Source organism: Mustela nigripes, chromosome X (genome assembly GCF_022355385.1).
Source record: "Mustela nigripes isolate SB6536 chromosome X, MUSNIG.SB6536, whole genome shotgun sequence".
NCBI lineage: Eukaryota > Metazoa > Chordata > Mammalia > Carnivora > Mustelidae > Mustela > Mustela nigripes.
This window is the reverse complement of record NC_081575.1, coordinates 3,431,500-3,447,162: the sequence shown is the minus strand read 5'-3', so window position 1 is coordinate 3,447,162 and position 15,663 is coordinate 3,431,500. Positions and strand designations below refer to the sequence as shown.

Below are 15,663 nucleotides of genomic sequence, written 5' to 3'. Positions count from 1 at the left end.
TGGAATTAAGTTGTGTAACTTCATAGTGTTTTTGTAACTTTTTAAAATGTATTCATTTGTAATGCTACTGTGACTAACATTCATTGGGGATCAGACAACAAAACAAGTCTTCAACATCTACATAACTTATGAGAGGGTTATTGGTACTTAATGAAATTCTATCTTTAAAAGAAGTAGGCATTCCTTAAGGGAAAGGTGCTATGCAATTGAGAATTTTGATTAGTTTTATTGCTTTATTGTGATTCATCATAGACTGATTTCTTTGTAAAATATTGTTCTACTTTGATTTCAGAATTCTTTGTTACATCACTGAATAATGGATGAAGCTGAGAGAGAAAAAGAGAAGAGGTATGAATTCATAACCGACTGATATTTCTGTCAAAGCCCTCTCCCCTGTCTTTTGTTTCTGTTTCACATCTTGTAAAATCCTGCTTCCTTTGGAAAGCCTGACTCAGGGAAATTTGGTCTCTCCAGTGGGTTTTCGATAACTCCTAGTTCCAACTCAGTTATAAAACTTAGTGTGTTGACTATGTACATGACAGCCTCCCTCATCAAACTGTGTCTTCCATGACTTACACAGTGGCTGCTCGGAGCTGACACTAAATAAGTGCTTTACAGTCCCTGATAGGGTTAGAAGTCTGTTTTGGGGCCGTGGTTTGCCTAGAGCTTAAATTCATGTATGTTTGAAAAGATAAATAACCTTATTTTTCCAGTTCTAGCATCTAAAGTAAATTCCTGAATGGGAAGCAATCAGAGAGGGAGAGAAACTATGAGAAGCCCTTAACTCTGGGAAATAAACTGAGGGTTGTTGAAGGGGAGGTGGGTGGGGGGCACGGGGTAACTGGCTGATGGGCCTTAAGGAGCACGTATGATATGATATGCACCAGGTGTTATACGCAACTGATGGATTATTGAACTCTACATCTGAAACTAGTGATGTACTATATGTTGCTTATTAAATCTAAATTTTAGAAAGATGTTAGTTATAAAAATAAATTCTAGTGCACTGATGGAAAAGTTTTTGTCCAGATTTTTTAGTATGATCTGTTTTTCAAAGGTAAAAAAAAGCAAAAAGCTCTCAATTAGCATTTTATTCCCCAGCCTTCTCTTTCAGATGAAGCAATGGCTTTGCAAGAGCCTCTTGAGTAATTATATATAATTTAGAAAGAATTTTCTTTAATCAGAAGTACTCTTGTAAAAGCAGGTAAGAATATATGGTGGAACAAATATCCACCATTTAATTCAAATTCTTCTGGATTTAATTTATTTTATATAATTCTTAGGTTACTGTGCTAGACACTGTGCTGGGTTTTGCTATGGAAGACACTGAAACAGATGTGGTCCCTACCCTCGAGGACCTCACAGTCTAAGGGAGATGAGATTGGCTTTCATTTCCTCATTCTTTTTTCATTGCCTCATTTTAATAGTGACAGCTATTTCTGTCCTGTGATAGATCAAGGATCTGGGGGTTTTTTTGCTCAAAGTTTGACATTACCAACTCCCTTTCTCTGTTCTTATTTCTTCTCCATGCATTGTTTCATCATCTGAATCCATCACCTACCCTGACTGTTAACAACGCTGATTGTTTTTTGTCACTTAGGGATGTACCTGATATAACTGAAAATAAGAAGAAGGACCGGTTCCATGCCTTCTTCACGGAACTACGCGCCATGATTCAAGCTCATGGTTACCCTGTAAAAGGAGACAGATCTAAAACATCACAGAGGACGACTGCTGCTTCACAGGAGAAGGAAGGTTTGATCTGGGCACCCCAACCCATCCTTTCAGGTTTTTGATTAGCCATATGGAAAATTGGTTGTGGGTGAGAAACACTTAGTTTCTCTCTCTCCAAAGTTTGTTTATAGTCAATGTTGAAAATATTGTTAAGGTTCATGCAAAAGTGGAACAAGGAAATGAGAATTAATAGAAGAATACTGGTTAGGGAGCCTGGGTGGCTCAGTTGGTTAAGCAACGGCCTTTGACTCAGGTCCTGATCCTGGAATCCTGGGATCAAGTCCCGTACTGGGCTCCCTGCTCAGCAGGAAGTCTGCTTCTCCTTCTGACCCTCCCCGCTCTCTGGCTCTCTCTCTCTCTCTCATTCTCTTTCAAATAAATAAATAAAATCTTTAAAAAAGAAGAATACTAGGCAATAATAATGCAGATTTCTTTATCCTAGGCGCTTGAGGCATGTGGTAAATGTTGCAAAGAGAAACATGGCCCTGAGGGTGTAAAATAGTACCTAAAATACTTAAGTAGGCTTAATTCAAAACATCTGAACAGGTTATACCCATTTGCATGTAATCATGCTGTAAAAATCTGTTCCTTAAAAAAATATTTTCTTGACCCCATGATACTTCTATTACTCTGTTTCTGTGGCCTCTTCACAGCACAATTTCTTGAAAGGCCTGTAAAGGCTCTGTCCCCACATCCTCATCCCTCATTCTTTCCTCATTCCACTTCACTGAGGTCACACTGCTTGTTGCTCCAGTATGTCAAGTAGTCGGCACTTTTCTAAGGGGAACATGAGAAAGTTTAAAGCAGGAGAGGGTATGTGTTCTGTAAAGAATACCAGTGACCTTCACATCCCTGAATTATTTGGTCCTTAACTCTCCACATCTTTCTTGGCCTTTTAAAAACATCAGACGGGTGACCACTCCTTTCTTCTTGAAGTATTTTTCTCTTGGATTCCAGAATAACACACTCACCTGGTTTCTCTCTTAGCTCATTGGCTGTTCCTTTGCTTTTTCCCCTTAATTTCTACCTTTCCACTTTCCCTTTCAACCTCTGGACACTGGTGTGCCCCAGAGCTCAGTTGTTGGACCTTTTTTCTCCTCTAGATACACTCATTTCCTGGGTGATCTCATCCAGTCACTTAACTTGATGTGCTACCTGGATGTCAGTGACCCCTGCTTATTAAGTCCATCTTTACCCCTGACCTACATGAGCTGCATACTTGAGAACTGTACTCATTATTAAATCAGCAAGAGTTTCCTATGTGACTTCTTCTCTTGGATATCTAATAGAAAAATTAACATGGCAATAAAGGAACTCTTGGTCCCTCTCCACTCCATTGCCTGTCACCTCCACCCCCCACCTAGTTTTCCTTATTCCAGTAACTGATACCACCAGTCATTCTTCCAGCTTCCCAGGCTAAAAATATATAAATTATCCTTGTGTTCTCCATTTCTTTCACCTCCTCATCCAGTTCATGGCAAGCCCTTTTGGTTTTGCCTCTAAAATATATCTCAAATCCATTCACTTCTCCCCATTTCTATAACTTTGGTATACCAACTGAAACCAGGCCACCAGCATCTGTTACTTTTGTAGATGCCTCCTAGGTGTATTCTGCTTTCATTCTTTCTCCCCAATTTGATCTATTTTGCATAAGCAGCCATAGTGGTCTTTTATTTTTTATTTTATTCTTTCTTTATTTTTTAAAAGATTTTGTTTATTTATTTGAGAGAGAGAGAAAAAGAGAATGAGAGAGAGAGTATGAGAGAGGGTAGGGTCAAAGGGAGAAGCAGACTCCCTGCTGAGCAGGGAGTCCAGTATGGGACCTAAGTTAGGATCATGACCTAAGTTGAAGGCAGTTGCTTAACCAACTGAGCCACCCAGGTGCCCCTATTTAATTTTTTAAAAAGATTTTATTTATTTATTTGACAGAGTAAGAGGGAGGGGTAGCACAAGCAGGGGGAGTGGCAGGCAGAGGTAGAGGGAGAAACAGGCTCTCTGCTAAGTGGGGAGCCTGATGAGGGACTGGATCCCAGGACCCTGGGATCATGATCTGAGCCCAAGGCAGATGCTTAACTGACGGAACCACCCATAGTGTGCCCCCATAGTGATCTTTTAAAAAAACATGTCATTCTAAAGGCACCTGGGTGGCTCAGTTGGTTAAGTGTCTGACTCTTGATTTTGGCTCAGATCATGATCTCAGGGTTGTGAGATCCAGCTCTGCACTGGGTATGGAGTCTGCTTAATGTTCTCTCTCTCTCTCTTTCCCTATGCACCTCCCCCCAAAACACATATCACTCTTCTGCTTAAAAGTATCTCATATTCCACTTAGAATAATGCTAACTCATTAACATATAACCTACATGATCTGGCCCTGCCTGTCTTTCAGATTTCATTTCCTACTACTCTATCCCTTGTTCACCCTATTGTAGCCACTCTGGCCTCTTGTTTGTAGTTTAAGCAGGCCAAATTATTTTCTGCTGTGCTTGACACTTACTGCTTTCTCTGCTCAAGATGCTTTGCTACCAGGTTTTCCTGTGACTGTCTTCCTGTCATTCTTGTCCATGTGTTCATTACCTACCTACGTCCTCCATTCTGTAAGATACAAAAGGATAGTCACGTTTCTTGTCTTGTTCATACTATAAACTGAGTCTCTAGAACAGAATAGCATATACGTAGTTGGAGCTCAGTAAATATTAGTTAAATAATGGGGCACCTGTGTTGTGCAGCTGGTTAAGGATCCATCTTTTGGTTTTGGCTTAGATTGTAGATCTCAGGGTCATGAGATCAAGCCCTGTTTCAGGCTCCGTGCTCTGTGCAGTGTTTGCTTGAGTTTCCTTCTCCCTCTCCTTCTGCTCCTCCATTTGTGTTCTCTCTCTCTCTCTCTCTCTCTGTGTCAAATAAATCTTTTAAAAAATTAGTTACATAAATGAATGAATGAGATTTAGTTTAATAAGAATTACCAAGTCCCTATTATGAGTTAAGTATTATGCTAGATACTGGGGTTTTCATGAAGAATTGGATATGGTCCCTATCCTATAAGCCAAACAAGAATAAATTTGTGAATAATAGTAATATAAAAAACTCTTTATGGTTGATTGATAAAATACATTGGTCTTATTTTCTTGGAAATATGTAGACTCTCTTTAGTCTTATCTATTTCTTTGGAGGGAGTGTAAGGGATGAAAATCACTAGGTAAAGTTGAAAGTCAGTGGGGAAATGACTTCAGCAGTCAGGTGGGGGGGGGCATGTCATGGATTGTTTCCTGAACTTGAGTAGCTGTACCAGAATTGAGTTTCCAGGCTGGAACAGTGGTCAGAAACACTGGCCTTGAAGCATTTGTGCAGTTGGTGTGGTTTATTTTTGTATTCTGTCATTTCCCAGGCAGTTACACACCTGCTTTTCATTCCCTCTTTAGTGAGGGTTCTGAAACTTTTCTGCTCATGCTTGGTCTCCTTCTTATCCAAATCTACTGATAGGAAAGGATCTGAGATTTATACCCACTGAAAAAACAAGCTCTGCTCTCGGAATTATCCTTGTCAGGGGACAGAACATTTTTTAAAGGGATCAAAGTTGTATGCCATGGGTCTCTGTTTTGTGAGGAGCAGAAACTAAGTTATTGACATGTATTAAAATAACTGGAGATTGGAGGTCTGTGTCAGGAAAATCCCTGTGTTAGTGCAGTTAGTGGAGTGGGTGGGATTAGAGAAGGTAATGTGGGGAGATGTTGATAGCAAAGGTTCTGAGTGAGCACAGTAGCAGAAACTGTTCATTGGGAAAACCAGAGGAACTTGAAGAATGAAGAAAGATGGACGAGAGATAGAACTTTGTTAACAGCTTTGAAGAGATATGAGATAGGGCTTAAAGATATTCTAGTTAGGTATCTTGAGCTGCTTAGAGCCCTTGACACAGTGTGTACTTTCTCTGACATATTATGATTACTAGCTTTGGTTGAATGCGGAAGACATAAAGAAGTCGAGAAAAGAAAAGAACTACAGGTTGAAAATCAGTTTTTGGAGAGGTGTGTACAGTGGAAATTGAGTTGGATGATCTTCAAGGTCTTTTTCAATTTGGAACACTTCTCTGTTTATGATCATTTATAAGCAATTAGTTAGTCCACATCAGCTCCTTCATTAGCAGTCAGCATTTTCTCATGAGAGTCTTTTCTATAAAATTAATTAGAACTTTGAAAAATCTAATACCCATAGCTAATCATTTTAATGTGACAGTTTTCTATCTTTTCTTTGTTTTTCTAAAAAGGCAAAGTCAATCCAGAAACCTCCAGAGAGCAATCCAATTGGATTCCATTTCATAGCTATGAAGACTTCAAGTGTAAGACACTACAAGTAAGAGGGGATTTGTTCTTGGATTACCTCATATGCTAGAATATGTTCAATAGAAGATAAAGAACAGTGTTTTTCACAGTGTGGCTAAGAGACCATGCATATCAGGATTACCCAGAGAGCTTGGTAAAATTCCAGATTCCTGGGACCCACCTTAAATTGTCTGAGTCAGAATCTCAATTCTGGTAGGGCTAGGAGCCTGCATTTCTAGCAGGCTCTCCAGATGCTGCATATGCCAACTGATTTTTGAAAAACTCATCTTGAGTGACAACAAATACGAATAAGTCTTTGTTAGGGGCAAATTAAGTAATATCTAGTAGGTCCCTCAACATAGATTGTTAGCCTCTAAAAAACACCTTCAAGTCTTACCTTTTCCCCTCCAGGACCTGATGTGTTTATGGTTTCTATCTCCAAGGAAACTGGTTAGCTTCACTGAGTTCAAAACCCACAAACTAAAGCCTGAATGACCATGGTCTTTTGAGACAGACAGATACAGTTATGAATCATGTCTTTGTCATTTACTTGCTCTGTATCCTTGAGAGAGTTACTGCCTCTGAGCCTTGATCTTTTTCTCTGTAAAATGGGTAATAAAAATTTTCTTTCTCTGGGTTGTGAGAATAAAGTGGATAGGTGTAAAATGTCTAGGGTCTTCCTCACTCCCTTCTCCACGTCGTTCAGTTTCCTGTGTTTTCCATCCCTGTTTCTCTCTCTGTTGTGGTCTGAGTCATTTCTTCAGCTGTTTTCTCTCCAGCTATGTTCTAGCATAGTGAATTTTTATTTTTGATGATAATATTGTTTCTAGACATTTTATTTATTTTTCACATCTGCCTGGTCAGTTTTGAGTCTTTTGTTCCTTCATCATATTTTCAAATTTGTTATTTATTTAAGCCATTTAAGCAAATTTATTTTATATTCTATCTTCAATAATTCCATTATCTACAGTTCCTGAATCTGATTCTGCATTTTATTATTTGTACTGCCCCTTGTTTGTGATGTTTCATTTCTTCCTCTGTTTGTTATTGATATCTTATTATAAACTCATGATATTTGGAACTTTATCCACAAGAATTATTTGAGCCCTGGTTTTAGGATGATTCTCTAGAGATTTTTTCAGTTTCTTTTTACTAGATGTCTGGGGTCAGGAACACCTTAAACTGAATAATGGGCTTGGGCTGTGCAAGTCTACATAGGCAGTTCATGAATTCCAGCTCCAAATCTCTGTGAGTGTGGGTTTCTGTTTAACAATTCTCGGAAGAGACTAGTTTTAGTTTTCCCTCTCTAACCAGAGCCGAAACTGAGGCATACATGTGCATTCACAGTCTTTCTTGGATGGATAAGGTCTCAGCCTGCTGAGAGTGTTACCCTTTGGGAAGCCAGGTTTTATGCAGAAGTCTCTGATTTCACTTCCCACCTTGAGTAGCCTGGGTTTGCTTTCTCTCCCCCAAACTCTATGCCATCAGTGTTGTGCAGATATTTCCAAGGCAAATACAGGCTCTAGTATCCCCCTGCCTTTTAAATCCCATGTTGTAGTCATTTCTGATACCAGATTGTTTGTTTTACTTTACAATAAGCTTGGTATCTTTTTGAAATATAACTTTTTATATACTTTATTCATCATTTATGTGTTCTCTACCAGGAGGCATTTGTTTGGATATCAAATCCATTATATAGCAGGAAAATAATGGCAATATCCATATTTATAAGTAGATGACTAAACTATTCACAAATAAAAATGCCCTGCAAAATATTCTTAGCATTTTTGAAATTAATTTTGAATTAAATGTGAAACAACCTACATACGGAAATGAGTCTTCATAGCTTGTGTTGGAGAGTTTTCTGTTAATTGGGTATACATTAAAATTTGTTTGTCTAAGTGACACATCATTTGATAAACATATCATGCTTAAGGTTAAGTAGATTCTGTGTAGGAGGCAGAATAATGGAATTTTAATTAAGTCTGTGCCTGCTGTATTGATATTTAAGGACCACAATACATTTTCAGTGTGCTATTGTAATTATTTATGCATTTTGAAATAAAACTATCATTTTATTATTGTTCCACTATTTAATTACATTATTATTCTCTCTTCATTAGTCATTAGATGGCTTTATGATAATACTGAGCACAGATGGAGTGATAATTTTTGTCGCTGAAAACATCACTTGTCTCCTTGGCCATTTACCAGTAAGTTTTTCCAGTTTGGGGGAAAGGATCATTCTGGTTTATTATTTAGAGGTTCATCATTTGTTTTCAGGAGCATACAAGTCATCAGAGATGTTATCTCAATGTTGTCAAAACATGCACTTCTTTTATTGTCATCTTCATTGGTTTCAGTTTTAAATCCATAATAAAAAATTCTAATATGTGGTAATTCAATACTCTGTGTGTGTGTGTGTGGTTTCTAAAGATTTTATTTATTTATTTGAGAGAGAGACAGTGAGAGCATGAGTGAAGAGAAGGTCAGACGGAGAAGCAGACTCCCTGTGGAGCTGGGAGCCCTATGTAGGACTTGATCCCGGAACTCCAGGATCATGACCTGAGCCCAAGGCAGTCGTCCAACCAACTGAGCCACCCAGGCGTCCCTGTGTGTGGTTTCTAAACTGCCCTGAAGGTAATCTCCAAAGAATGATGTGCTTTTTGAAATGGCAGTCTCCTCAGAATCAGTGGATAGCTGCCAAGGTGACTGCTTTGCAAGGCAGCCCTCACTGTGATGGATGTGTTTGATTCTGTACATTTCTTTAAAGTCCACTATATACAGATTAAACAATGAATGTCATGATTTGTTCATGCTGGCTCATGGCATCTATTCCCAGATATGATTTGCTTTTTTTCTTTATATTGGAGAACAAATTACAATCTTATTTAAAAAATATAGAAGTGATGACATAGTTTAGCTGGAGACATCTACCTATGAGTTGTAGTTATGGTCTATGGTGTCCAAAAAGGTCACTCGGTCATTATACCCCTCTTCAGGAAAGCTTTCTCTCTCTTCATAGGACTGTTGACTTAGAATATGTGATTTCCAAAAAATTTTCTGGACCTTCAGGTTGCACATCTAACAAATATGCCACTTAAATATGAAACTACTACATTCCTTCTCATTCCATTAATGTATATGTGTGAAGGGAAGATATCTAGAATACATCCTCCTCCACTCCTGAAATCTCTGTCATCTGGCTAGTTCTGTCAGTCATATTTGGATTGTTGCTTTCATTGTATATTTCTCATTCCACAGAGTTGTCTAAAGAACTTGACAAACCTTGACCCAGAGATCTATATAGTACTTGAGTTTGAAACATGTAAATTAATAGTTTTGTTACATTATTCTTTAGTTAAGTTAGAAGTGGAAGATGAGAAGTTTATTCAACCAGTTATGCTATTCCAGCCAGCATGTTCCATGACGTGGCTAGAATCATAGACGTTTGTTTTGTTTCTACTCTTTTCTCTTTATTTACAGATAGTATGATACATAACTTTAGTTCTCATTCTTTTTCCTTTTTTTAGAAAACATTTTACATGTTCAAATTCAGCTTCTATTTGTAGGATGCCAAAAGAGCTGAATAAAATGCTAGAGATTTTCATTGAATTGGACTTATAGAAGAAGAATGGTCTTATTAAATCTATATTAAAAGAAAGAATGTATGAGTATGATATATGACAGGTTAAGTTTTGTTATAGTGAAGATCAGAAAGCTTCCCAAATTCTCGTATTAGATATTACTTAAACCAACTTGGTCATTGAGTGAGACTGGTAAATTTTTCCTATTAAATGAGGGTTTTGCACAGTGATGGTCTTAGTTGTATTATCCTTGTTTCTTCATGTAATTTGGCTCACAGTTTCCATGCAAGGGAATCTTTTACCTTTCAGCATTTTAGGTAATACACACACAGGGCCTCACCCTAAGGTAGAGGGGTCTGGGATATGGGGTGGAATGACTAATCTTAAACCATGGAGTTGATTACCTGAAATGGGTATACTTAACAATAAAGCTATGGCTACTAGGTCTGTACATAAACATTAAATGAGAATGAAGTTATATAGCCTTGCTGAAAAAGACTAGCTGAGGCATAATTTCACACCTTCCCTCATTAAATCCTAAATCTTCTTAATTTGTAACAATACACAATCTTTTTCCAGGCTTTGATTAAAAATTTCATTTTTTATGTCACTTATCTTATATTAATATAGAGACAAAACAATTTCTAGAGTATTTTCCTGGCCCTGGGAATCTACAGTTTCATTAAATATCAAGATACCTCTGTCTCTTGAGCAACTCTAAACTGATAGCATGGTGGATGGAAAGAACTTTGTCTTTGAAGTCAGATAATCTGGAGATTAAAATTTGGCTCAGTCACTCACTAGCTACATGGATTTTAGTTTCTCATCTGTAAATGTGGAAAGAAATACTACGTAGAGAGTGACTGGAGGTGGGCTATTACAAATGTGGGGTTAGTAAAGACCTGCCTTATCAGGTGATGTTTCAACAGAAGCCTGAATGCAGTATGTGAGTCATGCAGATAACCAGAGCAAGTGTGTTCCAGGCAGAAGCAAAAGCAAGTCAGGAAGCACTAAAGCACAAATGTGCTTGATGTGGAAAAGTACAGTAGAGGAGCCACTGTGACTGGAGCACCGTGAGCAAAAGGAAAAATACTAGGAGGTGATGAGAACAGAGCAGCAACAAAGGTCCCTTGTTTAGGGTTATTGTAATGACTGTGAGTTTTCCTCTGAGATGGGAGAAAGCCATTGTGGGGATTGGAGCAGATGAGGGAAATTATCCGAAATTTTTGGGGCATCACTCTGGCTCTTATGTTAAGAATAGGTAATGGGTTGTTTGTATTGTTTCTTAAATCCCACATATGAGCAAAGGAAAAAAAGAGAGAGAGAGAGACAAAGCAAGAAACAGACACTTAACAAAGGAAAACAAACTGATGGTAACCGGGGGGGGGGGGGGGGGGGGTGAAATGGGTGATGGGAAGAATTAAAGAGTTCTCTTGTTGTGAGGAGCACAGGTGTTGTATGGAAGTGGTGAATCACTATATCGTACACCTGAAACTAGTATGGCCCTGTATGTTAACTTTACTGGAACTAAAAAAAAAAAAAAAAAAAAAAAGAGTAGGCTATGGGAGCAGGCATGAAAGGTAGAGAGTCCATTTGGAAAGCTATCACAACAGTCCAGGCAATTAGATGGTTGGATGTTGAAGTCATCAGTGTTTTGTAGGTAAAATAAGTTTTGCTGATGGATTAGATGGGGGTGCGACAAAAAGATGTGAGGAGTCCAAGGTATGGTGTTGTAACACACACAATTATGACCAAAATGATGGCTTATTATCATCATCATGGTATTAAATTTATATCTGAAATATGCCATCATATTTTTCCAATCATTAATTTTCCTTGACAGTGTTTTCCTTTGGAAAGACTTGCAGTCACTTATAGTACTAGTACTTCCAAGCAGCCTGCCCTTCTACTCACCTTACTTCATCACTCCCCCGCCAAGAAAAAATTAAAACTGGGAATTTACATGTAGTTGTTCTTTTACAATTTTTAAACAAATGAAACTTTTCAACACACATTTCCTCATGGAAAGAGTTTCTCAGCATTGAGTTTCTTTTTTTTTATTTTTATTTTTTTTTTTAAAGATTTATTTATTTATTTATTTGACAGAGAGAGATCGAAAGTAGGCAGAGAGGCAGGCAGAGAGAGAGGAGGAAGCAGGCTCCCCGCTGAGCAGAGAGCCCGATGTGGGACTCGATCCCAGGACTCCGAGATCATGACCTGAGCCGAAGGCAGCAGCTTAACCACTGAGCCACTCAGGCGCCCAGCATTGAGTTTCTAAGAAACTTTATCAGGTTTTGAATATAGGTATATGGTTAGTTCATGATAATTTTGATGAGTTTTGCTCTGTTCTCCCTGCAGAGCTTATAGTATAGTAGAGAATTATCAGTGATGAGTCTTGTTTGATTCAAAATGCAATCTGAATTTCATGCAGAGGCTCTTCTCCTTCCCTGTGCCCTATACAGTTGAACAGTTTTCTAATGTTTGTTTAATGTGAATGTCTGTGCCAACAAAAAGATATTTCTTGCCTGGATTTTCAGTAAATGTCATGAAGCGGAGTAAATTCTTTTACTTTTTTTTGACATGATTGAGGCCCACCATACTAATATTCATGGGACAACTAATGGGTATTTGCACACTTGACTTTTGAGAAACCTCCTTAACTTTTCACGGGTATTTATCCTTGCTTCATTAAGCTTTGAGTGCCTTGATCTTTCTACCTTGTGTAGTAAGAAGAGCAAATCCCAAAGATTTACAAAAATAACATGGTGTTGATAATGTTTTCAGATTTCTGCCCTTTAACTATGGAGCAGGACCACTGGAATGATTGTTACATTCACTTTTTTAGTTGGTGGTCAGTTATAAGGCATTAATTGTCACTATCACGTTCCTCAAAGAATGTGGTTAATTAATAAGAAACTAATTGCCAGTATTTCCATCCAAGGGAATGTACACTATCACAAGACTGCTCACTTTGAATTCTTTTATTCAGTGCTGTCCTTTATTCTACTAATGAAAGAACTGGTGAGCCATGGCACTTTGTACCTCTTGTTATAGTTTTGTTGTATAGTTAGCATCATCGTTTTGTGTCTGTCTCATCTGCCTTACTGAACTGTGTATTCATTAAAATTAGAATTCATGTCAGGATCATCAATTTTAACCCATGTAAGTACTCAGTAAAAAAAAAAGAAATTGATAAATTACTTCCTGGAGAATGTTCACAGGGTAGAAACTGGCCCAGTAGCAAGTCAGCTACTCCTGATATCAATTGGACTTGAGGAAGCTATGGTGTAGTGGAGGAACAATGGATATAGAATTAGCTGGGTGGACTTGGGTATGAATATTATCTCTGAACTTCTGATGTCTCATTAATTGGACAAGCCTTAGTTTCCTCTTAAACAAAATAGGGGACAATTCTTCCTCTCACAGGGCATTATGTGAGCTAGTTTGTGTGAATATACCTAGCACAGTGTCAGGCATAGAGCTGTTGTTAATTATGTGTTAGACAAACGAATGAATGAGTGGTCTCCACTGACCAGAGGTAACTTGATTTGGTTCCTGAAGTTTATTTTATAACTAAACCAATGAAGGAATTTTTACTGAAAAAGTTAGGTTTAATGAAAAATATCTCTATTCTGGGAAGTAAATTTCTTATTAGGTGACTTCCATTGTCAAAATTTATTGCCTGCTAATTCATAATGTTTTGTTTGCTAAATTAAGGTAATATTTCTGTCCTGAATTGAGCCATGCTTTTTCTTGATTGAGATAGGATCCATCTGCTAATTTGAGCATTGGCTAACTCATAGGCTGGCTTCTACAAATGGGCCATAAAAACACATTTCTGAATTTTGACTGTATATTATTAATATTAATCAGTTCAAAATTACTTGAATTTGTGGTTCATCACCCAAAATCATTATTCAGCTACAAAGAATACTTTGTTTTTTATTTTGTTCCTATCACATTAAAAACTCATTACTTAACTTAATGCCTAATATTCAATTTATCCATGTGTCACCATGTTTCAGCTACATGGTACAGCATTATTCATTCATTTAACCAACATTTATTGAGTGCTCATGTGTGTCAAGCTATGCTCTAGGTGTTGAGGATGTAACAGTGAGTAAGACAGCCAAGGTCTCTGTTCTAATGCAATTTACATTTTACTGAGGGAGGCATAATAAACACAAAAACATACACTATAATGTCAGGTAGTGATGATTATGCTATGAAAAAAAAAACAGGAAGAAAATATCAGGAAATTGGTGCCATTTAAAATAATTTTGAGTAGAGAGTTGAAGTAAGGGAAAGCATCATTATAAATATTTGGGAAAAAATGTTTCACATTGACCTAAGAGCAAGTTTAAGGGCTACTATTTGGAGTATTTCGAAAAGAACAAGTACTTTGGCTTTTACTTTGAATAACTTGGGTAGCTGGGGAAAATGTTAAGTAGAAGAATAACTTGACCTGACTTATGTTTTAAATGAAACACTGTAGCTGCTCTGTGAAGAACAGAGTGGGAGCTGAGGTGTGGCAAAAATAGATGTAGGGAGACCAGTTAAGTCTGTTTGTGGTAATCCAATCTAGAGATAATGGCTTAGCTCATGTGATGAAAAGTGGACGGATTCTGCCTGTATTTTGCCTGTGTTACCAACAGAGTTTGCTGATAGACTGGGTTTGGGGTTTAAGAGGAAATAGGCAAGTCAAAGACAAACATGTGGGTAAATGGTGGTGCCTTTTACTGAAATGCAGATGAATGAGGGAGGATCATGTTTTGTGAGGGAAAAGATCCAGATATGGTGTTTTGGATATCTTAAAATTGAAATCCTATTAGACATCTAAGATATCTAGAAGAGTTTAGAGAGAAGTCTGGGCCAGAGGTGGGAAGATAGGTGGTATTTAATGAGCTAGAACTGGAAGAGCCCACCCAGGGAGGCAGTACAATGAAAGAGGTCCAGTGACATGGCTCTAGGCACTCTGATGCCAAGTAGTCAGAGAAATCTCCAGCAAAGAAAACTGTGAAGGTGTAACCTTTGAAGCAGAAGGATATCCATATTTATATGGCATCCTGGAAACCAAGTAAATGAAGAGTTTCCAGAAGAAGAAGGGATTTGTTGAATCAGATGCTGCGATGTCAGGCAAGATGAGAGTTGAGAATTGATCATTGGATTCGGCAGTGTGGAGCTCACTGGTGACCTTGACAAAGTTGAAGTGGTTAGGTAAAAATAGTGATTAATATGGTTTCAAGGGAGAGTGAGAGCTGAAGAAATGAGAGGCAGCAAGTATAGTTTTTTTTCAAAGATTTTTTTTTTTCTAAAGTAGACCAGAGAAGTGCTGGGGGAGAGAGTGTAAGGCCAAAGAAGGTTTTGGATTTTAGAAATTTTGTGTTGTTTTTGTTTTTAAGATGACTGATATTATAACATCTCTGATAAAGCATTTGCATGCTATGGGAAAGTCCTGGTAGAGAGGGAAAGCTTGACATTGTGGGGAACAAGGGGAAATTTCTGGAATGATGTCCTTGACTAGTTGAGAAAGGATGAGGGGCAGTGCACTAGTCTTCATTGGATGCTTAGTCATTGGAATAGGAGAAAAAGTAGGTTTCTAGCCACAGGAACAGAAAGGTTGGTAAATCTGATAGCAGGAAGATACTGATGTTTATTTTACCCTTTGCTTTTAATTACAATAAGAAATGAGATCCCCAGCTGAATATGAGGAGGATGGGGGAGGGTTGGAGGTTTGAAGAAGGAGGAAAAGGCAAGTCATGGTCACAATGAATAGTAGACAATTTCCAGGCAGATCTGAGTGACCATTTAAAATAAAATACAGTATGGTTATGGACTTTTCTCCATAGATAATGCAGTTGCTTGGGTGAAGTTATAAGGTAGATGAAAAGTTGAAATGAACTAGAGTTGGGGTTTTCCCAGGCAGATATATCAGAAAGAGAGAGAACATGGAAGTCATTATAGTGATCCACCAAGGAATCTGAGCTGGGTAAGGAGGGATGTGACAATTTGCAAGAGATAATGTCCAG

At 37.9% G+C, this 15,663-nt stretch overlaps 1 protein-coding gene across 1 annotated transcript in view; it reads left to right on the top strand.

Annotated features, from left to right (window-relative positions):
• The first annotated feature begins 320 nt into the window (after positions 1-320).
• PASD1 (PAS domain containing repressor 1) overlaps positions 321-15,663 on the top strand; it is a 61,817-nt gene continuing 46,474 nt past the window's right edge. Inside the window, exons 1-3 of the mRNA XM_059385931.1 lie at positions 321-348; positions 5,993-6,078; positions 8,171-8,260. Coding sequence (XP_059241914.1) covers positions 321-348; positions 5,993-6,078; positions 8,171-8,260 — 204 coding nt within the window. The remainder of the gene's footprint in view (positions 349-5,992; positions 6,079-8,170; positions 8,261-15,663) is intronic.